Source organism: Puma concolor, chromosome E2, assembly GCF_028749965.1.
Source record: "Puma concolor isolate L17-30 chromosome E2, mPumCon1.1.hap2, whole genome shotgun sequence".
Taxonomy (NCBI): domain Eukaryota; kingdom Metazoa; phylum Chordata; class Mammalia; order Carnivora; family Felidae; genus Puma; species Puma concolor.
In genome coordinates, this window is record NC_141681.1 from 54,638,704 (window position 1) to 54,665,516 (window position 26,813).

Sequence of the window (26,813 nt, forward strand, 5' to 3'; positions counted from 1 at the left end):
AGGGTCTGTTTATAGGGTTCTGGGGCCATCTTGAGATCTTGAGATATGTCCCAGGGTGAAGGAGGTCTGCAAGAGCAGAGGAGTATCTGCAGAGCCATCTATAGCGCCCGGGGTATGTCTGTTAGGACTGGGAGTGTCTACATGGGCTGCCTTGAGGATGCGGCTCGCCTACCTGGGTCTGGGGCCATGTAGCGGGTCTGGAAGAACTGTTGGAGGGCTAGGAAGTCTTTTAGGGCCACCCAGGGGGGTGGGATGTACCCACCAAGGGAGGGAGGCAAATACTGACGGGTGCTGAGAGGCCTGGATGGGTCTCTAACGTCTGAGAGTGTCTAATATGGGTGACAGGAGGCTGGGGGGCACTTAGAAGGACCTGGAACCATCTAGGTGGCTTTCAGTGTGACTGCAGGAGTACAGTCTTTATGCCTGGAGCAATTCGAATGCCTTTTGGGGCTGGGTAATCGCGTGGAGAACAAGACAAAGGAGAGTATTGGAAAATTTGCCCAGCTCAAATGTACTTGCACTTTATAATGTAATTTAAATGAAAAATGTTGCTAAAAATTCTGCATTGCCCTGGAGCTATAGAGAGTTGGAATTAGTCCACATTAGTCTGGGGAAGTCTGTAGGATCATTGAGACTCATTTAGTGCAATGCTTTTCAGACTCTTTTGACCTTGATCTACAGTAAGAAGTGCATTTTTTGTGTTAAGAGCTAGGACATACTGACATGTGTATTTAATGCCAAAGTCCCATTAATTAATATTCCCACGTACTACTTGTGATGCACCATGAAGAATTTTCAACTGTGTTCGATTTACTTTTATTTTTTTATAACAAGCTAATTGCAAAGCACTGTACTGCTCTCAGACTGTAGTTTGGGGAACACTGATCTAGAGGGACCTAGCAACGTCTGCAGAACCTTTTCATGTCAAAAAGATATAAAGAACTGTGGATGTATCTGCAAAGCCTGGGGCATGTCTAAATGGGCAGGGGAGCATCTTCATACACCGCGGAGGGCTTGGGGATCTGTGTGTCTGTCCTCAGCAGGTCTTGACTAAAGCCCCTGTTATGTGGCAGTCACTGTTCTGCGTAACATGCGCTTTTCCCAGAGGTGCTGGAGAGCAGCTCCAGGGCTGGGAACTGTCCACGGGGGTTTAACAAGGCGGGACATGTTAGTGGGAGTTAGTGAAGGAGCCACAGGCTCTTGTCTGGGAGGTTGCCTGTGGGAGCTTGGGCAGAGCTTGGAAAGCTGTGGTAGGAAGGAGACCAGGACCGATGCATTTGCTTGGCAGGTGTGCAGCTGGGAGAATGGGGGAGGTAGATGTGCGGTAAACCTGGGCCTTGAAGCTAATTTTTGTTATTTTGTATTGAGCGCTTGGGCTGTGCTAACTCTGTAGCAGAAAGTCCCTTTGCTTTTAGTTCTTACCGCCCTTCTTGGAGGTAGATACTCTTGTGGTGCCCGTCTACAGAGAAGCATAAAGACTCAGGGGTTTTAAAGCTTTCTGGGAACTCTGGAGACCGGATAGTGTTTTCACAGTAGCAGATTGGATGGTTCTAAGGAAGCTTGCAGCTGGAGTATTCCTACTTTCTGAAGACCTAATGGGGACACCCACCAGTCTGAAGGATAATCTTTCAACCTCCGAATGATCTGAGAATTTCTGTGACCTCATGAAGGCTTTAGCCATGATCTCCCACAATGGGCAGATTGGTGATAGGTGGATGTCCTCCGCATGCCTTTCTGAAAGTAGTGTTTTCGGTCTGGTGTTGGTTTTGTACATCACTCTTGTAGCTCCATTTTTTGTGTATAAACCAGTTTTTTCTTTTTTTTTTTTTTTTTTTTTTTTTTTTTTTGGTCCCTCACCATCGAGGAGAATCGTTGCCGCTTTAGGGAGTTGCATGGTATCTGAGGTGTACTCAGTACACTGGCACGTATCTCAGTTTGGGAGAGGAGAGTTTAGGGGACTGCGGGACACAGTATTTGAAATCCCAACTCAACCGGGAAAAACATCAGCCAACGTGGGGGCAGGCAGGGAGGTCTTAAAGCTTGGCTGTGGGGGAAGCTTTAAGTGGAGACTGGGGAGTGGAGTGTTGAAATAGGAGGCCAGAAGGCCTCCCTGCAAGAAAGGAAGCAGTAGAAATCTAGGCAAGGGAAGAGAGCCATTCTGGTCTCTGCGACGTCTGCTCAGGGCCTGGGACTCGCCCAAGGACTGGCGTGTGGTGGTAGAGGGCGGAAGGATGCTGAGGAGGATGCTTGGTCAAAGCCGTGGCGGAGGCCCTGGAGGTCCTTGCGTCCATCCTCTGCTTCCAGCCCCTTCCACCACCCCCCACCCCTGCCTCCACTCCAAACTCTCACCCCCTCAACCACCAGGTGACCATGGAGGAAGAAGATGAGTCTCGAGGGAAGACAGAGGAGTCGGGCGAGGATCTGGGCGATGGTCCGCCGGACAGAGACCCCACGCTTTCTCCTTCTGCCTTTATCCTGGTGAGGCTGCTAGATGTCTGGGGCCAAGGGAGGGACGGGCTGGAAATGCAGATGTCAGGGCCCAGCTCCTGGGCCCTGGGGGGAGGAGGGGCTGGGGGCCTGGACACTTGGCTCCTCTGAAGGGTTCGAGTTTCGTTATAGGGGTGTCTGGAATGGCTGTCTCCCAGGAGCAGAGCTTGTGACCATTTGCACGGGTCCCCTGACTGCCCTTTCTTTCCACCCCCTCCACCCTCCACCTTTTCTCTAGCGGGCCATTCAGCAGGCTGTGGGAAGTTCCCTGCAGGGGGATCTGCCAAATGATAAAGGTACGATGGGTTCTGGTTCCTCTTAGCCTCCGTCCCATCTCTCCGTATTCTTTATCCTAATTGCATTCCTAAAAACTTTCTGAGGCCTCCCGGGTACCGCCCTTGTGCTGGCTCAGGGAGCCGAAGATGGGTCGGACCCCATGGCTGACTTGGAGGGGCTCACGGTCTGGTGGAGGGGAGATACAGTCACAGCGCAGAGGTGGCCCCGGGGCACTAGGAGAGCGCAGGAGGCCCAGTTAAGCTAGTGTGGAGGAGATGGGGTCTGGGGAGGCTTCCTAGAGGGGCAGACTGGTGAATTGGGTCTCCAAGGATGTACTGAAGTCGTTGTCTGGTAAAGAGGAAAGCCTGGTAGGCAGAGGCACCCAGCAGGCACACAGCACAGGGGCGTGTTGCAGGACCGAGCTGTGGTTCTTTGGGGCTGGCAGGCCTGGGGTGTGAGCAGGAGGTGAGGCAGGACAGCTCCATGGGACCTGTGTCACCGCAAGGCTCTCGTGCCAGGCTGGCTTGTCTGGAATCCATCCTGAGGGCAGCTAGGAGGTCAGGTGGGTGAGAGCGCCTCAGAACGGCGCTGGGGAAGTCTTTCTGGGCCCCAAGGTGGGAGCTGAGGGGTGGAGGCAGGGAGGGCAGGCAGGAGTTTGGCTCCCTCCTCAAGAGCCCGAGCAGGCTCCTCTTTCCTGTGACTCCACAGAGTCTCTGTGTCTCGTCCCCTGTGTCCAATCTCCCATGCAAATCTCTCTCCAGATGGCTCCCGGTGTCACGGCCTTCGATGGAGGGGCTGCCGGAGCCCACGGTCAGAACCCCGTTCCCAGGAGTCAGGGGGGACCGACACGGCTACTGTGAGTAAGAGCAGGGAGCTGGGGGCCCAGACTCTTGGGGTTGGGGTGCTGATCAGCTGCAGTGTTGGAGGGGTTGGGGGCATCATCCCTGGGGCCGGGCCCTTGGGTGCTGGGAGCAAGTCAGGATGAGGGAATTGGTTGGATCTCTGCGTTTTCTCGGGTTCTCAGATGCCTGGGTTCCTGAAGGTTTAGGGGCTGGGGAAGTGGGATTTGTGGGCCCTCACGTGAGAGGGACGGGTTGGAACCCCTCCCGGCCTGTTCCAGGTGTTGGACATGGCCGCAGACAGCTTCCTCGCGGGGCTGGTGAGCGTTCTGGATCCCCCAGATACCTGGGTTCCCAGCCACCTGGACCTTCGGCCTGGCGAGTGAGTAGTTGGGCAGCTGGAGTGGGAGAGGCCTTTAGCGGGGGAGCTGGCAGCTTCCTTCAGGCTCACTCACCCCCTTCTGCCCTGCAGAAGCGAGGACATGCTGGAGCTGGTGGCCGAGGTCCGAATCGGGGACAGGGATCCCATCCCTCTGCCGGTGCCTAGCCTGCTGCCCCGTCTCAGGGCCTGGAGGACAGGCAAAACGGGTATGTGGGGCCAGGGCAGAGCTGAGCAGGCGGCCTCGGAGTCCTGCACGAGTCAGCTGTTGTTGGTAGTAACAGTAGCGATCCTGTCATTTAGACAAAATCTTTAAGCCTCTGCCTGTTAGACTGCAAGGCTTTATGTACCTACAGACGTACCTACAGCAAACGCTGATGTCCTGGCCGGCACGTGTGAGGCACTCTGTGTCCAGGGCGCTACGTGGCAGTGTAGCTGCACTGGGAATTCGTCTCCCTGGGATTGGGGGTGGGGTGGGGGGAGGCTCTTAGCATCTCTATCTTCCAGAGGAGACGAATCTGAAAAAGGGAAGTCCCTTGTTTAAGGTGGCACAGCCAGTAGATGAGTGGTGCTCCTGGGCCCTGAGCCTGTAGCCCAGGTCTCTTTGAGTGTTAAGCCCTGTGAGCAGCGTAGAGCTTCTCAGACTTGGGCGGGTATCAGAGTCACGAGGAGGAGGAGGACTTTGTCGATACACGGGTCCCTGGGCCTACTCCTAGGATCTCTGATTCAGTGGGTCTGGGGTGGGGCCCGGGAATTTGCATTTCTAACCAGTTCCTCGGTGAGGTTTCCGGGCCCCCAGGACCCCGGTGGGAATCCCTGGTTTAGACTCCGCACCCCCACCCCCCCTCACGTGCATCCACAGTTGGGAGGGATGGAGAGGAGAGGTCGGCGCGGTCAGCAGAAGTGACTGTTGCGCAGCCGACCGTGGCTCACACACGCTGTGCCCGTTTCGGTTTCCCTTGTCCTTTTTTTATAGCTGCGAAATGTCTTGTCCATTCGGCTCAGGGGGCGTTGTACTCAGGGCCCACCACGCCCTTGGGGAACCCCCCAAAAGCTCTTCATTTCTTTTAAAATTAGAAGGCCTACAGGATAAATAAACAAATGGACGTGGCAGTGTCCTAATAAAACTTTATTTACAAGAACAGAAGGCGTTGGGAATTTGGTGCCAGGCCTTCGGTGATATAGTTGTGTCTGGAGTGTAAGAGCTGTTTGGTGGGAGATGCTGGGGTTTTTATTTTCTTACTAGAAGTGGTTTTCTTCATTTGGAAGTTATTAATAATTTCAGGAAAAAAATCTCATCCCTGATTCCATATCGTATAAAGATTACATAAAGGAGGGGCCGTCTTGCATTTCCAGACCGCTCTAGTCTGTGTTTTACACTTCCGGTGGTGGTAATAATTCATAAGCAGGGTAGGAATAGCTCGTGCTCACCGAGTCCTTGTGGGGCCGGGCGCAGTCTGGTTTGTTCCACACAGCTGCCCACCTAGTCCCCTCATCCCTGCGATGTGTGAATGCTCTCATCACCGTCCTCCCTGCTTTATTTTCTTCCACAGCCCTCAGCAGTTGGCAGACTTTTCTGCGTGGCTCATGGAGATTTCTTGAAGGCAGGGACTTTTGTCTGTTGTGTTCACTGTTCTGTTCCTAGTACCTGAAACAGCTTGGCACAAGACAGGCGATCAGCAAAAATGTACTGAATGAATGAGTGCATGCCCACTGTATACATGAAGAAACCAAGGCAGGCAGAGGTTGGGTTCCTTGTCCTTGGTCACGTCACGGGTGAGGGCCAGAGCCTAGGATTGGATTGAGAGATGGCTCTGGGACTGCCCTCTTTTATTTTTTTATTTTTTTTCAACATTTATTTATTTTTGACAGACAGTATGAGCTGGGGAGGGGCAGAGAGAGAGAGGGAGACACAGAATCTAAGACAGGCTCCAGGCTCTGAGCTGTCAGCACAGAGCCCGAGGCGGGGCTTGAACTCACAAAGTGTGAGATCACGACCTGAGCTGAAGTCGGCCGCTCAACCGACTGAGCCACCCAGGGCGCCCCTGGCACTGCCCTCTTAAGCCCCAGCTGTCCTGTCACTGTCTACATGACCATGCTGGTGCCCTTGCCATCTCAGGGTCCCTGTAGTAGGTGGTTGAATGGGGCCTCTGGACCCCAGTGTGTGTGTCCGGAGGTGCAGCCCAGGTCCGTTGTCACCGTGTGTGGGACTGATGGCATGGAGACCACGTCCTCCTCAGAAAGCAGGGTCTCAGGAGGACAAATGAAGTTAGGCAGGAAAGCACGATGCCTGGCCCACGTGGAGGGGCGAACAGTGCTTGTTCCTGTCGCCCGTTGGCGGTGTCTTTGAGTCCTGAGCGGATGTTGCCCCTCAGATGGGGCTCGTCACAGAGTGAAGTGCGTGGGTTGTGGACTCCGGCTGTCAGGGCTCCCTGGCTCTGCCATTTCCTGGGCTCTCGAGAGGGAGATTCACCTTCTCAGCCGCCCACAGTTCCCTTCAGGAAACAGGATAGATTCCCACAAGAGGCAGCTGGAGCAGCGGTCTTAGGTTCAGATCCCAGCGACCCTTCTCTAGCCTGTGTCTTCTGTGGTGACACTGGTCAGGGGGTTCTTGGGCCGCGGGCCAGTGTGTCTCTCAGGACATGGGAGCACAGGCTCAGTGGCTTCAGTGGCTACATTGGCTGTTTGCACCCCCCCTTCTCCCTGCTGTGTGTCCTTGGGGAAGATACTGCAGTGCTCTGTGCCTCAGTTTCCTCCTGAAAGGACGCAGTACCTCCAGCTTGGAGTCATTAGGAGCATCTGTGAGTTGTCCCGTGCAAAGTGCAGGGTGCCGCCAGAGTGGGGTGGTGGCCGGGGCACTGGCCTGCGGCCCCCTCTGCACGGCCCAGGGAGGAGGACATGTGCCTGACTGGGGCTCCCTGTCTCCTTTCTTCCTTTACAGTGTCTCCACAGTCTCACTCCTCACGACCCTCCTGTGCCCGTCACCTCCTTACCTTGGGCACTGGAGACGGGGGCCCTGCCCCACCCCCTGCCCCATCCTCTGCGTCCTCCTCCCCCTCCCCTTCCCCCTCATCCTCCTCCCCTTCGCCTCCCCCGCCTCCACCTCCTCCAGCCCCCCCAGCCCCACCTGCCCCCCGATTCGACATCTATGACCCCTTCCACCCCACCGACGAGGCCTATTCCCCACCACCTGCTCCGGAGCAGAAGTACGACCCCTTCGAGCCCACTGGCTCCAACCCCAGCTCATCAGCGGGGACTCCTTCACCCGAGGAGGAGGAGGAGGAAGAGGAGGAAGAGGAAGAAGAGGAGGAAGAAGAGGAAGAAGAGGAGGAGGAAGGCTTGTCCCAGAGCATCAGCCGCATCTCCGAGACCCTGGCGGGCATCTATGATGACAACAGTCTGAGCCAGGACTTCCCAGGTGATGAGAGCCCCCGCCCGGACCCCCAGCCCCCACAACCGACTCCGGCCCCTGGAACGCCTCCACAGGTGGACTCCACCCGGGTGGACGGAGCCACCCGCCGTCGCGTCTTCGTGGTGGGGACGGAGGCGGAGGCCTGTCGGGAAGGCAAGGTCTCTGTGGAGGTGGTGACGGCCGGCGGAGCCGCCATCCCACCAACCCTGCTGCCACCGGGAGACTCCGAGATCGAGGAGGGCGAGATCGTCCAGCTGGAGGAGGAGCCCAGGGTGGCAGTCTCCCTCTTCCGGGCCGCCGGCCGGGCGGCGCGACCCCCTCCTGCAGCCTCAGCGCCCCCGGCGGCCCAGCCCCCGCCCCCGCCACCTGCCCCCCGCGCCCCCGAGGGGGACGACTTCCTGTCTCTGCACGCCGAGTCAGACGGCGAGGGCGCCCTGCAGGTGGACCTGGGGGAGCCGGCGCCCGCCCCGCCGACCGCGGACACGCGCTGGGGCGGCCTGGACCTGCGCCGCAAGATCCTGACCCAGCGTCGGGAGCGCTACCGCCAGCGCTCGCCCTCCCCGGCCGCCGCCGCCGCCGCCGCCGTAGCCCCCGCGGGCCCCCCCCACCCGCAAGAAGTCGAGGCGGGAGCGCAAGCGGAGCGGCGGCGAGGCCAAGGAGGCCGCGTCGTCGTCGTCCAGCGCGCAGCCTGCCCCGCCGGCCCCGGCCTCCCCCTGGGACTCCAAGAAGCACCGCTCCCGGGACCGCAAGCCGGGCTCTCACGCCTCGTCGTCCGCCCGCCGCCGCTCGCGGTCCCGCTCCGCCCGCCGCCGCTCGCGCAGCACCGACCGCCGCCGCGGGGGCAGCCGCAGGTCGCGGTCCCGGGAGAAGCGGCGGCGGCGGCGGCGCTCGGCCTCCCCGCCCCCGGCCACATCCTCGTCGTCGTCCTCGAGGCGCGAGCGGCACCGTGGCAAGCACCGAGACGGCGGCGGCGGCAAGAAGAAGAAGAAGCGGTCGCGGTCCCGGGGCGAGAAGCGGTCTGGGGACAGCGAGAAGGCCCCGGTGCCCACCCAGCCGCCCTCCGGCTCCAGCTCCCTGGGCGGAGAGCGTGACAGCCGCCGCAGGGGGGCGGTGCCACCTTCCATCCAGGACCTCACGGACCACGATCTCTTCGCCATCAAGCGGACCATCACCGTGGGCCGGCCGGACAAGTCCGACCCCCGAGGCCCGTCGCCGGCCCCGGCCTCGTCGCCCAAGCGCGAGGTCCTGTACGACTCAGAGGGACTGAGTGCCGAGGAGCGGGGGGGCAAGAGCGGCGAGAAGGACCGGCGCCGCTCCGGGGCCGCCTCCTCCTCCTCTTCCTCCCGGGAGAAGGGATCACGGCGGAAGGCGCTGGATGGGGGGGAACGGGACCGGGACAGGGACAGAGATAGGGACAGGGACAGGTCATCCAAGAAGGCTCGGCCTCCCAAGGAGTCAGCGCCCTCCTCGGGGCCTCCGCCAAAGCCACCAGTCAGCAGCGGCTCCGGCTCGTCCTCCTCGTCGTGCTCCTCCTCCTCCCGGAAGGTGAAGCTGCAGTCTAAGGTGGCGGTGCTGATCCGCGAAGGCGTCAGCAGCACCACGCCGGCCAAGGAGGCCGCATCCGCTGGCCTGGGCTCCATCGGAGTCAAGTTCAGCCGCGACCGGGAGAGCCGCTCCCCTTTCCTCAAGCCCGATGAGCGGGCCCCTGCAGAGGTGGCCAAAGCAGCTCCAGGCAGCACCAAGCCCAAAAAGACCAAGGTCAAGGCCAAGGCTGGGGCCAAGAAAGCCAAGGGGACCAAGGGAAAGACCAAGCCATCCAAGACCAGGAAAAAGATCCGCGGCGGGGGCAGCGGTGGGGGCAGCGGCGGCCCTGCGACGCTGAAGAAGTCCAAGGCGGATAGCTGCAGCCAGGCAGCAGGGGCCAAGGGGGTGGAGGAGACTTCCTGGTCCGGGGAAGAGCGGGCGGCCAAGGCCCCTAGCACCCCGCCCCCTAAGGCAGCCCCTCCCCCCCCTGCACTCACACCGGACTCCCAGACTGTGGACAGCAGCTGCAAGACCCCCGAGGTCTCCTTCCTTCCCGAGGAGGCCGCTGAGGAGGCTGGGGTCCGAGGCGGGGCAGAGGAGGAGGAGGAGGAAGAGGAGGAGGAGGAGGAAGAGGAGGAGGAGGAAGAGCAGCAGCCTGCCACCACCACGGCCACCAGCACGGCCGCAGCTGCCCCGAGCACTGCCCCTAGCGCGGGGTCCACAGCCGGTGACTCAGGGGCAGAGGATGGGCCGGCTACCCGTGTCTCCCAGCTGCCCACGCTGCCCCCGCCCATGCCCTGGAACCTGCCTGCTGGTGTGGACTGCACCACCAGCGGTGTCCTGGCCTGTGAGTGTGCCCTGGGGTGGGGGGCGCGGGCTGGGACAGACAGGATTGGGGAGGACCAGGTCCTGTGGGGACAGGCTTGGAGGCAGTGGGGATGCTTTGGAGGGGGTAGGTGCACAGTGACCCAGACTGCGAGGGGTTTGGGTGGGTGAGGGCTGATGAGGGGCTGTCTAGAAGGCTGGTAGATGTCTGGCTGTGCTGCAGGAGAGCAGGCAGGTGAGTGGGGGGAGGGGGGGTGGCCAGCCCAGCACAGGCTGGAGGAGTGGGCCGTGTTCTGGGGTCCACCCGGAGGTGGACGAGGTTGGGTGTGGTGGAGGGACCAGGAAGAACAGGGTGAGCAGGGAGCATTGTCCCTTAAGGGATAGCAATAGGGCACAGGGGGCTTGAGACAGAATCTCACCTTTGCCGCTACCTCGTCCCTGAATGACCTGGCCCTATTTCCCCCCGGACCACACACATACCTTGAGTCCTAAGAATATGTGGGGTGCGGAGCCGTTCTCTCACTGGCCAAGGTCCCCTTTTCCCAATTCTGAGCCCGAAACCTATGGTCTCTCCAGGGCCCGGGGGGAAGACGGCAGCAGGAGCCTAGGTGACCTCTTGTGTCAGCTCCTGATGTCCTTGTCCTCAACTCTCTGCCTCTTGCAGTGACTGCACTTCTCTTCAAGATGGAAGAAGCCAATCTGGCGAGCCGAGCAAAGGCCCAGGAGCTGATCCAGGCCACCAACCAGGTGGGCCCCTCTGGGGAAGAGTCCCCACAGTCCCTCTTCTTGTCCCCTGACTCTGATTAGGAGAGGAACTACAATTCTCAGCAGACCTTGGGACAAGGAAGGGGTCGGCAGGAGGAGAGGCCTCTTGCCTCTGGGACAATTTGGAAATCAGGGTGGGAAGGATGGGGGTACATGTTCCCTCTTTCCCTCCCCCTCCCTTTATTCATCCGCTCTCCAACCTCTTCCGACAGATCCTCAGCCACCGAAAGCCACCCTCCAGTCTGGGGGTGACCCCAGCTCCTGTGCCCACCTCTCTGGGTCTACCCCCTGGCCCTTCCAGCTACCTGCTCCCTGGCAGCCTCCCCCTGGGGGGCTGCGGCTCTACCCCTCCCACCCCCACTGGGCTGGCTGCAGCATCTGACAAGCGAGAGGGCAGCAGCAGCTCCGAGGGACGTGGGGACACAGACAAGGTGAGCTGGGTTTGGGAGAGGTGGGTTGATGGTGACAGTTTTGCAGATGCTGAAGTGCAGGGGCCCAAGGACAATAGCAGACTGATGCCAACAGGTGGGAACTCAGATAAAACAGAAGTCGTTGAATTGTATGGAACTAGAATTTTTTTTTCAATGTTTATTTATTTTTGAAAGAGTGAGAGATAGAGTGTGAGCGGCAGAGGAGGAGACAGAGAGGGAGACACAGAATCCAAAGCAGTCAGGACAGAGCCAATGCAGGGCTCAAACTCAATAACAGTGAGATGGTGACCTGAGTGGAAGCCAGATGCTTAACCGACTGAAGAAGGAACCCAGGCACCCCAAGGAACTAAACTTTGATTCAAATGCACGAGTGGGAACAAACCAGTTTTCATTTAGCTACATCTGGCTTCTACTCACAGGCCTCAGGCCGGTTTTCCTTTCGGTCAGGTCCAAAAAGGTCATTGTGGTCAAACAGCCAATTGCCAGATGATGGGGTCGCCTATTTCTTACTTTATGTAATTTTTTTTTTAAGTTTATTTATTTATTTTAGAGAGGGAGGGAGCACAAGTGAGGGAGGGGCAGAGAGAGAGGGAGACACAGAATCTGAAGCAGACTCCTGGCTCTGAACTGTCAGCATAGAGCTTGATGCGGGGCTTGAACCAAACTGTGAAATCGTGACCTGAGCCGAAGTCGGACACTCAACCAACTGAGCCACCCAAGCGCCCCATTTTACTTCGTGTAAATTTTTTATGGGCAGTGGACATATGTGTCCTGGTCAAGGCCACCGGGGATAGCCCCAGGTCCAGCCTAGGTGATGTTCAAGTGATGTTCAGAGGCCCGGCCTGGCCTGTGGTCTGGGGTGACCGCAGCAAGGGTAACACAGGGCAGATCCTGAGCAGGACCTCCACCTCCAGGAGTAGCTGGATGTGTCAAGGAGGCCGAGCTGGCAGGCAGGTGAGTGGAGGCCTGGGGTTCCGCAGGAACTCATCCGGCCTTTGCTGTCCCTCCTTCCCTCCCCGTCACCCCCTCTGCCAGTATCTGAAGAAGCTGCACACGCAGGAGAGGGCAGTGGAGGAGGTGAAGCTGGCCATCAAGCCGTACTATCAGAAGAAGGACATCACCAAGGAGGAGTACAAGGACATCCTGAGGAAGGCTGTCCACAAGGTGGGGCCCAGCGGGGGACAGATCCACAGAAGTGGGGAGAGGACAAGAAGAAGGAGACATGTGCATGCATGGGGAGCCGGGGATGGTGGGTCAGTGTGGAAGGTGAGGAGGGGACGGGATTTGCTCAAGCCCACCTGGGCCTGTCCCGCTGACATCAGGGGGACACGTAGGGGTGTTGGCCCGGAATCTGGGGGAGCGGCTCCCATCCCAGCTCGCAGCTGTGCTCAGCAGTCAGCAGTCCAGGTGGAGGGGACCCTGGGGGGCTGGAGGTGACCACAGCTGCCTCTCACCCCCTAGATCTGCCACAGCAAAAGCGGGGAGATCAACCCAGTGAAGGTGAGCAACTTGGTGCGGGCCTACGTCCAACGCTACCGCTACTTCCGCAAGCATGGCCGCAAGCCGGGGGACCCCCCAGGGCCCCCGCGGCCGCCCAAGGAGCCTGGACCCCCTGACAAGGGTGGCCCAGGCCTGCCCTTGCCCCCTCTCTGAGACCCTCGACCACCCCTTCCTTCCTTCACCTCTTTGGAATTCTGGACGTATTTATGGCTCCACCTCCCCACTTCTCTCCCCCGCCCCGTCAGTGGGATGATTGGGGGAGGGTTGCTGCAGGGAAGAGGAGAGCCCCCTGCCCTGCCCAGCCCTGTGCCCCTTGCCCCCAAGCCTGTCCCCATCGCCCCTCCCTTCTGTTTGTGCCCCTCCCCCAGTTTCATTAAAGATTTCATGAAATGTTAGCCCCGAGCCCCATGATTTCAGCCCTTTCTTTTTTTTTTTTTTTTAATTTTTTTTAACGTTTATTTATTTTTGAGACAGAGAGAGACAGAGCATGAATGGGGGAGGGTGAGAGAGAGGGAGACACAGAATCCGAAACAGGCTCCAGGCTCTGAGCTGTCAGCACAGAGCCCGACGCGGGGCTCGAACTCACGAACCGCGAGATCGTGACCTGAGCCAAAGTCGGCCGCTTAACCGACTGAGCCACCCAGGCACCCCAGCCCTTTCTTTTCAGAGACCAGTTTGGGAAAGGGTTGGGAAGAGACTTGCCCAGGTCTGTCCCAGGTCTGAGGGTGGTTAGCAGGGTGTGACTCGGGGGAAGTGCTTTTCTCTCTCTGGGCCTCAGTTTCCTGATCCTTGAAGTGGGTGTTACAAGGACGAAGACCCAGGCAAGTGACGTACTTAGAACCGCCACATCAGCTACATAACAAGTGGTTGCTGTTGACAGAAAATGGTGGCGGGTGGGAGGTTGGGGTCCCAGGTCCCACCTGCTCAGTGTCTTCCAGGCTAAGGGCACCTGGGTGCTATTTGTCTGCCCTGGAATTGCCTCAGCAACAGGACTTTTGTCCCCCATTTAGTTGGATTCCCTTTTTACCAGTCCTTCGAGGCTGGGGTGATATTACCCATTCTCCTGAGGTAGAGGGAAACTGAGGCACAGAGCGGCAAGGGTCACACAGTGAGTCCGGGCCACGCTGGCCTTCGTCAGTCCACATTACCCAGAACCCAGATGTGGTGAGGAGAGGTAGTAGGCCTGGGTCACCGGAGTGGGCGGGCCTCAGGGCTGGGGCACGGAGCTCCTTTACGACTGCCTGCTCCAGCCCCACGCAGCAGGGAGTCCAGGGCCAGAGGTCACCTGGCAGGAGCTGGGAGGGGACCCAAGGTGCCCCCAGCCAACAGGACAAGGCTCTCTGCTTACTGGACAGGGGCCTGAACTGTTTATAAACGAGACAGAGGTTCTAGATTCTGCCCTGGGGCCTCCCTCGCAGAGCAGCAACCCTGGAATCCGGCCTGGTTTCTAACCCGTCCTGTGTTTCCTACTGTCTGACTTTTGCTCTTCTCCAAGCCTCAGTGTCTTGGTCTATAAAACGGAGGTGACTGTCACACCTCCTCACCAGGTCCCTGGGAAGGGGAAAGGAGGTGACCAGTATCAGCTGCCCCCGCAGTGTCTGGTCCTTGGGCAGTGAGCATCTGGGTTGTGGGTTGCACAGAGGGGTCAGCTGATGCCCTAAGAAGGAATAATGCCTGGCCTGCGTCAGGGCTAGCCCAGAGACCCTGAATACCAGACACACAAGTGGTGACCGTGGTAAGAAACAGTTTATTGGCCAAGGTGAGGGCACAAGAGGCCATCATCCATGAGGAGTGAGGGGTCAGATCTCCCCAGTGACCTAGAAATCCATGTCTTCGGCCAGGTCCTGGAGGTAGGCCTTGTACTGGTCCGAGGTGAGGGAGAGTGGGTAGCTGTTGGAGATGTGCAGGTCCACGGTGGTCTCCAGTGAGGAGGCGCCCCCTGACCGTGCCATGTCCAGCAGGGCCCTGAGACAAGTGGGAACAACCTGCAGGAAGTGGGGGGGAAACCGGTCAGGGAAAACACTCCACCTGGTTCATGGGCAGGGGTAGGGTTGAGTGGACTACAACTCCCAGCAGCCCCTACACTGTAACTCCGGGTGAACTATTTGGCCCAGGGCTGCCGGAAGTTGTAGTTTTCCCTATAACCACAACCACCAGAGGTCCAAGAAGTTTCCTAGGGCTGAGGTGCTGGAGGGGTTCCCAGAAGCTAGGGCTGAGCAGCTTGTGGTCAGAAGGACTCCTAGGAGCTGTGGTTCCTCACAGAGACTGTGAGGACTCGTAGTCCACCGCCTTCCACATGGTTTTGAGAGTTCAAAACAGGTTGTAGGGGTGAGGAGAAAAGAGGGACACCCAGAAGCTCCTCTGGATGAGAATCTGGTGGTTGCAGAGACTCTTGGAAGTTGTAGTTTTTCAGAGGGGCTTCTGGGACTTGTAGTTCCTCTGCCCTTTGTTAAGATCCCCCCCCCTTTAGCTCCAGGAGCCCAGGCCCGCAGCACCTTGACCATCACGAGCTTCTTGATCCACGGCTGGTCCTGGGGCCATGGCTCCCCAACGCAGAACCAGAGGGTGTAGCGTGGTGAGTGTCCGCTTCCTTCAATGAAGGCAATCAGTTCTGGAGGCCCGAGAGCTTAGTGAGGCATGGGAAGAAGACCCTCCCCTTCCCCCTCCCTGCCCCCCAGACCTGAGTAACAAACAGCCTCACCTTCATCCCTGACCTGAAGCCCAACATCCCTACACTGCCATGACCAGATGGCCGCTGATCTGGGCCAAGTCCCCACAGTGGTGGCACAATCTTAAACATTCCTCCTCCCATGGGGTGGGGCTGGAAGATGTGCACACACACACACACACACACACACACACACACCCACAGGAGCGCGCTCCCGCAGGGACGTTCCAGGATTCTGGAGGCCCAGGTGGTTGGCAGTTTTAACTGCTCTTCAACCCCCCCAAGGCCACCCTCTCCTGATAGGAGCCAGTAGCCCCTGTGGCCATTCACATTTAAGTTGTGACTAATTAAAGTCAACATTTAAAAGTCCCTTCCTCCGTTGTTGCATTGCCCTCCTCTAAGTACTTAGTAGCCACACACGGCTAGCGGGTACCATGCCCGACAGCGCACACACACAGCGTTTCCAGCACTGCAGACATTATCTATTGGACAGCAAAGCTCTGAAGGACCTCTCTCTCCTGCATCTCTCTGGCCCCCTATCCTGGTAAGTGGTAATAACTGGTGATCGTGATGACCGTGGCAGGTAATTCCTCGAGCACTTCCGCACACCGCGCCCCCGGCCGCCTACCGGCTCCAGGCAGAGGAGACCCTTCTCCGACAGACTCAGAGCAATCCAGTCTTTTTGCCCCAGGCCGAAGTTCAGTCCTCTGAATTCCATTCCGGACCTCAGAGTTCTGAACCATTGGGGTACGCTCTTTCCACAGCAGAGCTAAGACCCTGCCTCACTCACCTGCCACGAAGGGCTTCAGGTCGAACACGTCTCCTTCCTCATCCTTGGGGACCTCGCCGCTGGGCCCGTGGCCACTGTCAGGGAGGAGCTCCTCGCCCAAGGCCCAGTACGTGTGACAGTGCCCCAGCCTCTGGGCGCAGAGCCGCTGTCCCGCCCTCCACAGAGCTAGCCCCCCACCGAGGCAGCTCAGCACACGCCTCACGTAGCCCATCACGCCCCTGTCCGTCAGTGACACCCCGGGGTCTGGCAGGATTATTGGCTGTCCAGGCAGTGTCTGATCTGCATCTGACGCCACCAGCCGCAGGCCCCCTGGGCAGAGGGCAGTCTGCTGGAAGACTTGGCGGCCCCGGTAGAAGGCAGTCAGCTCGAACTCCCACTCTGGGCAGCGGCAGCAGCGACATGAAGGGGGAGGGGGATTGAGTGAGCATAAGGGGGTCCATCGCCCCAGCCCCTCCCACCCTACAGTCGGTGCTCACCTTCCTCAGGCACCAACAGCCGCCTCAGTGGGTTTTCCGGGGGCTGCAGGTTTGGGCAGGGGGCAGGGATGTCTACGCTGGGGCTCAGCAAGAATGGAGGGGTCTCCTCAGGGACCATAGGCAGGCTCGAGGGCCCCCCATCTGGGAATGGGGCCAAGGCCATGTCACTCAGCAACTCCTCCAGTATGTCTTCCTGGAGAGAAGGAAAAAAAGAAAAGGACCCAGGCATTTCCACAGCCTTTTCTGGAGACGCCATATAGACCAGGCCTTTGTGCCCAGCAATGTAGGGACCCAGAGAGGAGTCACAGCTGAGCTTTGCCTTCAAGGGGCTTCCAGTTGGGGGTGGGGGTGGGAGACCACCATGGGCACAGAATGGCAAAATACATGCTCTGCTATATGCTGGGCCTACTGCCGGCCCAAGGGGAGTGGCTAAATCTGGCCCCAGGATCTGGCCCTGTGCAAGCCAGACCTGGGCAGAGAAGGCTGGACACGACTTCAGAGGGGGACCTGCCCCAACGCAGACATCAGCAAGACCAAGGGGAGGGTGGTTCTGGGTTCCCGGGAGGCTGAGGGTGCCCTAAATAGCAAGGGAAGCTATGAAACTCTGGGAAGGTATATTAGGGCCTTAAATGCCTGGTGAAAACGGAATTTTCTCCTGAGGATGCCAGGAAACCATGGCAGGGCTATGAGCGGGGGAGGGACAGGGTCAGCTTTAGCTCAGTTTGGGGATGGACCGCAGGGGAGAGAAGGGAGGCTCAGGAGGAAGACGGAGGCGAAGGTCCAGGGGGAGAAAAGGAAGCCTGAACAAGGCCATGGGGACAGAAAGACGGGCCCGAGGCAGGAGGGCAGGAGGGTTGGGATGCGTTCTGACCTGGGTGGCAGAGGGACTGCATCTGCTATTGGTATCTGGAGAGGTGTCCAACTCAGGAAAGTCCCCAGCTCCTGTCAAGGAAGGTGGTAAGTGGAGAAGGGTGTCGGGGACACTCAAAATCCCACCCCTCCACGTGAAGCCCCACTTCTGGCACACCTGAGTTCACAAACTCATAGACCTTGTGGGGGTCGTGGGGGTCCTTGCTCCGGTCCTCGGCTAAACGCAACACCTCCTTCCGGTTCAGGGCCGATCGGAAATTCCTCTTCCAGGTGGGCAAATCAGGTTTATCCTTTCCAGGAGTGTAGGCGCCGCTGGCCTCGGCCCAGGCCTGGGGATCCAGTTGACGAGGATAGTGAGGGTGACTAAGACCCCCTGCCCCAACGTTCTAACCTGGCACGTTCTAACCTGGCAAGGTTCCATCCCTAAACCCTTGGATTCTCTGCACCCCAAGGTCCCCTATCTTCACTTTTTGAAAACCTTTGCTTTCTAAGCCAAACTTCCAGGTCCTACTGGGTGTCTAACTCTGCCACCAACCTGCCCCAGGATACCCTGTAATAACCCCGCCCCCTCACACTCTAACCCGGGGTACCGCACCACTGGTATATTCTAACTTGGTGGGGCATCACCTCAGCTTGGGGGCCAAGTCTCGCCTCTAAGGTTCCAAGCCCCGCCCCCAGAATTCTATGACCAAGCCCCCCGCCCTCTGCGAGCTCTGAATCCCCCAGGATGCATTTCCTTCGAGAAATTACCCCGCTTTTCCGGTTCTTTTCCCGGAAACTGGCCGCTCCAACATTGCCTGCGGTCGACACCGATAACCCCGGCACGGCACCGATAACCCGGCCGGGTCCTGTCCTAACTCCACCCACCTCCAACTGCCAGCGTCAGCTCGGGCCGATCACAGGCGTGCTAACCCCGCTTTCCCGGCTCCACCCCCTGGGAGTCCATCCCGCCTGGCTGGCAGCTCAGGGTTTCGGGCGTCCGGGAAGCTCACTCACCTGGAAGATGCCGAAGTCCTCCTGCTGGGCATCCTGGCGCAAGCCGTGCTTCCACGGGATGCGGAAGCGCGTGCGACTCTCGTCCAGCCAGGCCACCCCCTCCAGCCGCCCCAAGTCCAGCTGCAACTTCAGCCAGGGCAGGATCCGCGGCTTTTGGGTACCCATGGTTCGGCCTGCGCTTAGAGAGCAGTTCGTGGGCTGGGGGCCCATGTGGCCTGAGGGTGCCACACCCAGACCTCTCTCTCTCACGGGACCGCGGTGCAGGGTCCCTCACGTATATTTTCCTGGGTACAACATAAGAGCCCTTCTTTTTCATCCTCTGGAGAGGCTCCCCAATTCGAGACACCCCCCCCCCCCTTTCTCTAGCTGCTTCTGTCCGGGCCCTCTACCTCCTCAATTCCGCCAGCGTAGAACCTTCCCTCTTCCGTTATAAACCCTTTTCTCCTCTCCCCTCCCCCACATCACCCAACGCAGTCACCTCCACTTCCAAGGTAGAGCCTCCCCTAGTTATTTCAGTGCAGACGCTATTCACTTGTAGATCTCTACCTCCCGTATTTATTCCTGTTGTTGACCCCTCCTACAATTCCCCCACAGAAGAGCCCGTCCCCCATTTCCATCGTAGACCCTCCATCCACATCCCCCCTCAAACAGCCTCCCTCCTCTAGGGCACCCCCTCCACACACACACTTCATAGAGTGGACTGCCTTCCACTTTCAGGGTCCAGTCTTCCTTTCATCCCCTAGTGCAGACGCCTCCGATCTCCGCAACCTCCCCGCGCCCCGCTACTTTTTTCTTTCCTTTTGTTTGTTTGTTTTGTTTTGTTTTGTTTTTACAGCCGACCTCCAGCACCGGGTTGCTTCGCTTTTTCTCCTCTTTGCTTCACTTTCCCTGGAGTACACAGTGCCCCTCTGTGCTATCAGGGTAGACCCATCCTTTCACCCATTTCTCACTCCGGACGTCACCAATTCCCCAGCTACCCGCCCCCCCCCCCCCCCCCCCCCGCCCTGCTACCTACGCAGAGGGTCTCGGCGCGCAGAGTGCTAGGACCCACCCCTGCTTTTGGGGTCCTATAGCTCTCGAACTTCCAGCTGCACACCCTCCTTCTCGTCAGCTGAGCTTCAGAGCAGTGGCCCTTTCTTTTTCTATCGATTTCACGAAATAAAAACTTTATCTTCAGATGGTTGACAGACTCCTGAGCCAGAGGCGGCACCAAGAGCCCGGACGTCCCCCCCCCCCCACTTCCCAACCATACCTTTTAAGGTCTTCCGGCCAAGGGAATGCTGGGAACGTCACATGCAAATTAAGTGGGCATCCCGCGCACCGCCCCTTGGGCGACAGGGCCGGCACCAACCCGACCCACTGCGCAGGCGCGGGAAAGTTGAACTTCTAAAAGTTTACGCAAGTCCACTGAAGGAGGAGGGGGAGGTGGCTCCCGGCACCAGGTAAGCCGGACGTTCGCGGGGGCTGGGGTGAGGAGGGGAGAGGCCGGGATCTAGGAGCGGGCACCTCAGTCCCGCTTCCCCGACATCCACGCGTCCCGGGTCCCCAAGATGCCAGCCTCAGTCAGATAGTGGAACTACACTTCCCAGGCCGGCTGCGCGGCGAGCTAGCGCGGAACGAGGGGAAGGTTTGCCATGAAGCCTGCTGGGATTCGTAGTTCCCGATTCTCTAAAGGCTTGAGAAGCTTGGTATCTGCCTTCAGAACCCAGAAGTCGGAGCCCCAAGTTCTCGTCTCTCTCAGACTGAAGAATCCAGATTCCCCATCCCCCTTCTCCGAAAACTCAAGAGTCCAGCTCCCAGTCCCTTCCTTAGACCCACGAATCCGGGTCCCCAGCCTCTTCCTCTCCAAGCATCAAGGGGTCTTCCTCCTCATCCCTCTTCTCTCTCTGAGGACTCAAGAATCTGGGTCCCCAGGCCCTAACTCCCCTAAAGGACTTAGAAATTCGGACTCTCGGCCCCTTCCTCCCTTGGGGACTCACGAGTCCTGATCCTCTCCTTATTCAGGGATTAGGCGTTTGGGCCCCAATCCTCCAATGCAGTGCAACCCTGGAGTCCATCCCCCAGCTCCCTCTTTCACAGGTGCCCCCATGGCAGGCTCGGAAGAGCTGGGGCTCCGGGAGGACACGCTGAGAGTCCTAGCGGCCTTCTTTAGGCGAGGTGAGGCCGCCGGGTCCCCCATTCCAACCCCACCCAGGTAAGAGGAGCTGCCCTCCTCCCTCAGGGGCCTGCATTTGGGGCGGGGCCCCCTCTGACTCTTGCGCCTGGTCTCAGCCTGCCTGCACTCCCCTCTCTTTATTTTTTATTTTTTTTTTTTTTTAAATTTTTTTTTTTTTTTCAACGTTTATCCATTTTTAGGACAGAGAGAGAGAGACAGAGCATGAACGGGGGAGGGGCAGAGAGAGAGGGAGACACAGAATCGGAAACAGGCTCCAGGCTCCGAGCCATCAGCCCAGAGCCCGACGCGGGGCTCGAACTCACGGACCGCGAGATCGTGACCTGGCTGAAGTCGGACGCCCAACCGACTGCGCCACCCAGGCGCCCCTCCCCTCTCTTTATATCTGGCTCTATTCCTTGTCCCTGGGGTTGCAGTGAGAGGCCTTCAGGGGGAGGAAAAAGGGACTGCTTGCAAGGAGCCTCCGGGGTCACTCTCTGAGGTCCCCTTCCCCAGGAGTCCTGCCCAGGAGGAGCCAACAGATTTCCTGAGCCGTCTTCGAAGATGTCTTCCCTGCCCCCTGGGGCGAGGAGCGGTTCCCCCTGAGTCCCCTCGGCCTTGCTCCCTGCCCCTCCGCCCATGCTATGTTTCAGAGCCTGGTAAGAGATTTTCCCTAGATCACCCATGAACTGGCAGGGCCAGGAGCTTTGATTCTTAAAGCTGGAAAGGATGAGCTAGTCCAAGATCACTCAGCTCAGAGGGGGAGCTGAGTGGGGACTACCCTCGCCATTCTGTGCTCCCCCTCTGAGCTGAGTGATCTTGGACTAGCTCATCCAGTTACATTGCTGTCTGTCCATTCTGTGAGCTGGCTTCAGGAGAACTTTTGGTCCCTTTCTATCTGTTACCTCTCTCCTTCCATGCATGCTTCCCTCTCCCTAGGACTTTGTAGCCCACCAGTATCCCCAGTAGGGAGGCAGGAGACCCGGCATTCAAACACAGTTCCCTGGACATTTAGTTACAGGTCTCTGAAACATTCCTTTTCTTCCTTGCTCCTATCTTTCTCCACTAGCAAAGTAGGAATGAGGGGAGTGGGGGGAGGTGTCATTGGACTTGATCAAGAGTAACCAGAAGGTTTCTTTCCTCTCGTATGTGAGCCTGGATAGACTAGTAATGACTACTGGGAGAGCTAGCTTGAAAAGGATTTCGCCGCTGGGGAGAAGAGTCCTGTGACCAGCTGATGACACTTGAAACCAGCAAGGGATAGAGTGATAATAGCTGGAGCACCCTGTGTTTGCTTTCCTTGGTTGGGATAATCTTCAAAGTCTAGTTCAGCTCTAACATTCTCAGTCCAGTTCGGGGGGGGGGGGGGGACACCATAAAATGGAAAGTACAAAAGTCTTTTGCCAAGTGTGCTCACTGGGCCTCAGTTTACCCCATTGTGAAATGGAAATCGTTGCTACCTGGCAAGGCGGTGGGAACACGGAGAGAATCCATAACTTCCCCATGTCCCAGAGATCCATCATTGGCTCTTTTCACCCCAGGCCCAGCTACTCCGGATTTCTATGCTCTGGTGGCCCAGCGGCTAGAACAGCTGGTCCAAGAGCAACTGAGATCCCCACCTAGCCCAGGTGAGGTACACAGGGGCCCTGGAGAAGGAGGAGGGTGGAAGGGTTGGCAGAGTTCTGCTCCCAGCCGAATTCTCTTCCGTCCCCCCAGAGTTACAGGGTCCCCCACCCACAGAGAAGGAAGCCCTGCTGCGGAAGCTGGTGGCCCTGCTGGAGGAAGAGGCAGACGTCATCAACCAGAAGGTGATGGGCGGTCTCTTCCACCCTTAGCTAAGATAGGAATCGCGGGATGGTTGGGCCCTGGGATCCAAAGCTGGATCTGTATTCTCTTTAGATGGTCAAGTGAGGAGAGGGTGGGACTAGCCTTCAGTGAAGGGTTCGCAATCAAGTCCACACTCATTCTGCTCACAGCACCACAGGCCAATAAGTCGAGTGGCAAGATGTTGGGGTAAGGAAAGTGACTTTATTTGGAAAAGGAGCAAACCGGGCAGACTACCCACCCAAACAGCAATCTCCCTCAGCATGAGATTGGGCCTCTTTTATGTTGGGATTGGGGGGGGGGGGGGAAGCAGGAGGGGGTTGGGAGTCAAAGGGTGACTGACATCTGTAGATAATGGAGGGAGGTTGTGTAACTGTTTTTTGTCCTTGGTCAGTTGATCTTAGTGTACAGGAAACTGGTCATGTCATTCCTGTAAATCTCATACATAGCATGGTCATTTCTGTAGGTACCTTCCTTTTGAAAAAAAGTTGAGGGCGCCTGGGTGGGTCAGTTGGTTAAATCAGGTCATGATTTCACAGTTCGTGAGTTTGAGCCCCATGTCGGGCTGTGTGCTGACAGCGTAGAGCCTGGAGCCTACTTCGGATTCTGTGTTCCCCTCTCTCTCTGCCCCTCCCCTACTCATGCTCTGTCTCTCTTTCTCAAAATTGAATAAATGTTAAAAAATTTTTAAAAATTTATTTGTTTTGAGAGAGAGAGAGAATCCCCAACAGGCTCCTCACACGGGGCTCGAACCCATGAACTGTGAGATCATGACCTGAGCCAAAATCAAGAGTCAGATGCTTAACTGACTGAGCTACCCAGGGACCCCTGTAGGTACCTTCCTTATCTCCTATGGTGAGGCAGATTTCGGGTAAAATATGGTCTTTGCAAATCTTAGCTGCAACGTGCCTACGTGCAGGGCTAAGCAGAAGTTTCTAAATGAAAGGCCACAGCAGTAAGGGAAATAGAAGCAATATGGAGTCAGACGTGCTAAGTTTCTCCACTACGTGTTGAGGGACAGTTAGTTAGGGTCAGGATAGTGTTTTAAACTGGTTTGCATTCATCGCCAGAGGGGCGTGGCCTAGAGAGAAGAGGTGTGGCCATTCCAAACTAGATCTCTGAAACTGACTGAGACCAATTAAGGAGTTAGGGACTGTATGGTGGTGGGAGGGGGGTTGGTTTGGAGAGGGCTGTCTGAAATCTGAAACCCTGGGGGCGCCTGACTGGCTCAGTCGGAAGAGCATGCATCTCTTGATCTCGGGATTGTGAGTTTGAGCCCCATTTTGGGTGTAGAGACTACTTAAAAACAAAACTTAAAAAATCTGAAGCCCTTGTTAACTATAGAGGGGCATGACTTAGAATGTGAAGAGAAATGACTGCGGAGGAGGTCTGGCTTATGACTGTCACGGACCTTGATTGGCTCAGGAACTTGGGCAGTGTATAATCCTGTAATATTGCATGGTGGAAGGCAAGGTTGCAGGCACTAGCCTGGCCTCAGATGCTCTCAGGGAACCCGTAAGGGGGCGTGGCTATAAGATTAACATTCTAGAACTCGGCTAAGAGGGGCTTGGCCCTCATTGGCTGTCCAGGCCTTGCCTTAACTTCTCGTCCACTTTCCTAGGAGTGGTTTGGCAGAGATCAGAGGCTGGTTTATGATTGGCTGGTGTGATGGATGGGGCGTGGCTCACATTATTAGTAGCAAACGCACTCGTTTCAAGAAGCCACGCCTCCTATCCTCCTATTGGCTGGCCACGGGGGCACAACCGAGGCAGACCCGGCCTCTTCTCTTCCCCACCCCACAGCTGGCCTCGGACCCCGCCCTGCGCGGAAAGCTGGCCCGCCTCTCCGCGGGCTCCTTCGCCCGCCTAGTGGAGCTGTTCTCCTGCCGGGAGAGCAGCCCTCTGCCCGGTCGCGCACGCCCCTCCTTGCCCTGCCCTGGGCCCCCTCCGCCTTCCCCGGAGCCCCTGGCCCGCCTGGCCCTGGCCATGGAGCTGAGCCGCCGCGTGGCCGGGCTGGGGGGCACCCTGGCCGGACTCAGCGTGGAGCACGTGCACAGCTTCGCGCCCTGGATCCAGGCCCACGGGGGCTGGGTGAGCTGCCAAAGCTTCTCTTGGCCTCCCTTTACCCACTTGTAACTTGCGTCTCTGTGGTAGGGGGGTGGCTTCTTCGCCTTCTTTTCAGACCTCACGCGTGTTCTCGGAGCCCTACTATTCATCTGTTCTGTGTCCATTGCGCGCCTTCTGTACACCAGTAGTAGGTGATCCGTGCAGACCCCATGCCTAGCTTAAACCATGCTGGCAAACGTTAACAGTTATGAGTGGGAAGCAAGTAAGGCCCCTTCCTGGGCCTTGGTTTCCTCATCTGTCAAACGGGGAGAGTAGAAGTACCTGTCCCAGAGGGTTGTCGTCAAGACTAAAATGGGATCATCTTTGGCACCCTGTAGGCATTTGCTTGATTACCTGGTGACTGCTTCTCTGACACTGCCTGCCAGAATGCACTTGCCTGGATAGTCCCCTGCCTCGTTTCCTCTGCTCCCTTCGGGGGTTACCCGCAGCGAGGCCTCCCTGGGTCCTCATTTAAAGCTGAGGCCACCTCCATACCCTCCCACCCACTTCCTTTCCTTCTTTGTTGCTTTACCTCCTTCTATAGGACAGCTGCTTCCAGATGGCAGAAGTCACTTGTTTGACTTATTATTTCCTTTTATTTGTTGTTTTCTCTTGCCCCTGACGTATCAGCTTCACAAGACCCGGGAATCTTAGCAACCTTACTCAATGCTTTAAATCCAGTGTCAGGCTCAGAGCTGGATTGGGCTCCAGTGTGCTGGCAGTGTGACCTTGGCAACTATCCCCAGCTACCTGAGCATCAGTCCCCCCCCCCCCCCGGCCCCTGCCCAACGGGCACCGTTCACTTACCTACCTCTTGGCTGTGGGGATTCAGTGACAGAACGATGTGTGCCCTGCTCTCAGAATGTAACCATTGCCTCACAGAGTGGCAGGAGCTGGCCAGATGTGTTTGAGGAGCCAGTAGAGAGAGGAGGCCAGTAGCGCTTCAGGAGGGTGAGCGAAGGGATGACAACAGAAGGGGCGACCAGATCCTGCGGGGCCTTGTGAGCTTGGGGCCCCCTAGAGCCCTCCGGGCAGAGGGACGCGAGCTCACTTAGGTGTTAACCTGCGCCCTCTGGCGGCCGCCTCGGGGAATACTGTAGAGGGCGAGCCGGAAGTAGGGAGTTCGGAGGAGGTAGGTGACTGAGCTGGCTCAGGGAGGAGATGAGGGTGGAGGGGACACTGGGTACCCGTGTCTGGAGCTCGGTGCCGAAGCTTGTTTGTTATGCGAAATTGTTTTTATTTTTTGGCCGCGTGCGCCGCCAAGGACTTTAGTGGAATGATTCCACTTAATCCCCACAACCACCTCATGGGATTTGGATTTTTTCCTGCTTTTATGGAGACTCAGGGAAAGTCCCTCATGCAGAGGATGGGAATTAGGACTTTGACACAAAGCCAAGGCTCTTAATTGTTAAAACCCCAGGACTGTTCCCCTTTTCTGAGTCTCTGTTCCCTGTCTCTCTGTCTACTCTCCACCCTGGGGCTTTGTTTTCCTTCCCTTTTTCTAGGACTCCGTCCCCATCCACCCAGGGGTCTCTGATCCTTTCTTTGGATCCCTGTCCACCCGCCCTGTCTGGTTCCTTGCCTTCCCTGTCTCTGCTCCCGCTGGGCTGGCGTAGATGCCATGGTGAATGGAGGGCAGGCTCTTCGCGTGAATGCTCACGGGTTCTTCCACTTTTCCCCTCCAGGAGGGCATCCTGGCCATTTCACCCGTGGACTTGAACTTACCCCTGGACTGAGATCTTCCTCAGAAGCTGCTACCAGATTAGACCTCATGTCTCTCTGTGCTCTTCCTGTGCTTTGCCAAACCTTCCTGTTCCACTCAGGGTTGTGGGGTGGGTTGCCCTGCCTGTTTCTGCCAAAAAGAAATTGTTTTAAATTTTTTCACATTAAAGACTTTTTCAAGTATTCAATGGTTTGTCCTTTATCTTGAGAACTAGAGTTGTAAGTAGGAGATTTGGGGGCGCCCGGGTGGCTCAGGCGGTTGAGCATCTCAATGTGGGCTCAGGTCATATGAGATCTCGTGGTTTGTGACTTTGAGCCCCACATCGGGCTCTGTGCTGACAGTGCAGAGCCTGCTTGGGATTCTCTCTCTCTCCCTCTCTCCCTGCCCCTTCCCCACTCGCGCTGTGTGTGTCTCTCTCTTCTCTCAAAATAAATAAATAAATTTTCAAAAAATAAATAAGTAGGAGATTTGGCTCAGATCTCTCTCTCTCTCTCTCTCTCTCTCTGTCTGTCTGGCTCATAACTTGAGGAAAGAGCCAATTCATTCTTGTTAGAAATATTTATTTGGAGCACCTACAAGTGTCTGTCACCTGATCATACTTGCAGACTTGAGGATATCTACAGATATGATTCCAGCTAATTACATTTTGTTTTCCTGTTGCATGATTTATGCATTCCAGTTACTCCTGTGTTGATGGCCATGAAGTCTTTCCAGCTATTTCCAAACGAAAGCTATGATCTTCCTACACGGGGCACCCCGAACACCACCCTT

At 57.4% G+C, this 26,813-nt stretch overlaps 3 protein-coding genes across 7 annotated transcripts; 2 read left to right on the plus strand and 1 right to left on the minus strand.

Moving 5' to 3' along the window:
- Positions 1–1,854: 1,854 nt before the first annotated feature.
- SCAF1 (SR-related CTD associated factor 1) lies at positions 1,855–12,833 on the plus strand. The gene is given in 12 exon segments (XM_086690427.1): positions 1,855–1,904; positions 2,365–2,478; positions 2,726–2,783; positions 3,525–3,619; positions 3,884–3,984; positions 4,075–4,190; positions 6,923–7,992; positions 7,994–9,764; positions 10,407–10,489; positions 10,720–10,938; positions 11,974–12,102; positions 12,400–12,833. Coding segments are annotated over 12 exon segments (3,960 nt in total). The 5' UTR covers positions 1,855–1,892; the 3' UTR covers positions 12,592–12,833.
- Positions 12,834–14,165: 1,332 nt separating this feature from the next.
- IRF3 (interferon regulatory factor 3) lies at positions 14,166–19,478 on the minus strand. 4 transcript variants are annotated; one of them, XM_086690431.1, is made up of 8 exons: positions 19,290–19,478; positions 18,239–18,411; positions 17,400–17,571; positions 17,244–17,314; positions 16,373–16,565; positions 15,897–16,274; positions 14,934–15,049; positions 14,166–14,423 (listed from the first exon to the last, which is right to left on the minus strand). In XM_086690431.1, the coding sequence occupies exons 2-8, from the start codon at positions 18,401–18,403 to the stop codon at positions 14,256–14,258; spliced, it is 1,263 nt and encodes a 420-aa protein (XP_086546557.1). In that variant the 5' UTR covers positions 18,404–18,411; positions 19,290–19,478; the 3' UTR covers positions 14,166–14,255. The 4 variants fall into 4 exon arrangements, with proteins under 4 accessions (XP_086546557.1, XP_086546556.1, XP_086546558.1 ...); XM_086690430.1 differs by having other exon boundaries at positions 19,254–19,478; XM_086690432.1 differs by having other exon boundaries at positions 19,250–19,478.
- A 54-nt stretch (positions 19,479–19,532) lies between these two features.
- BCL2L12 (BCL2 like 12) lies at positions 19,533–26,224 on the plus strand. Of its 2 annotated transcripts, XM_086690433.1 has the most exons (7): positions 19,533–19,680; positions 20,318–20,432; positions 20,907–21,049; positions 21,932–22,018; positions 22,107–22,198; positions 24,017–24,304; positions 26,005–26,224. In XM_086690433.1, the coding sequence occupies exons 2-7, from the start codon at positions 20,326–20,328 to the stop codon at positions 26,053–26,055; spliced, it is 768 nt and encodes a 255-aa protein (XP_086546559.1). In that variant the 5' UTR covers positions 19,533–19,680; positions 20,318–20,325; the 3' UTR covers positions 26,056–26,224. The 2 variants fall into 2 exon arrangements, with proteins under 2 accessions (XP_086546559.1, XP_086546560.1); XM_086690434.1 differs by lacking the exon at positions 24,017–24,304.
- Positions 26,225–26,813: the final 589 nt, after the last annotated feature.

What these genes read in the sequence shown, in the direction of transcription:
- IRF3 (XM_086690431.1), bottom strand. Translation starts at nt 18,403, where the DNA reads ATGGGTACCCAAAAGCCGCGGATCCTGCCCTGGCTGAAGTTGCAGCTG. An exon ending in CTATGAGTTTGTGAACTCAG is followed by an intron (nt 17,315 to 17,399) that starts GTGTGCCAGAAG and finishes CTTCCTTGACAG; the next exon opens with GAGCTGGGGACTTTCCTGAG. An exon ending in GCTGTTGGTGCCTGAGGAAG is followed by an intron (nt 16,275 to 16,372) that starts GTGAGCACCGAC and finishes GCCGCTGCCCAG; the next exon opens with AGTGGGAGTTCGAGCTGACT.
- BCL2L12 (XM_086690433.1), top strand. Translation starts at nt 20,326, where the DNA reads ATGGCAGGCTCGGAAGAGCTGGGGCTCCGGGAGGACACGCTGAGAGTC. An exon ending in GAGATCCCCACCTAGCCCAG is followed by an intron (nt 22,019 to 22,106) that starts GTGAGGTACACA and finishes CCGTCCCCCCAG; the next exon opens with AGTTACAGGGTCCCCCACCC. An exon ending in CAGACGTCATCAACCAGAAG is followed by an intron (nt 22,199 to 24,016) that starts GTGATGGGCGGT and finishes CCCACCCCACAG; the next exon opens with CTGGCCTCGGACCCCGCCCT.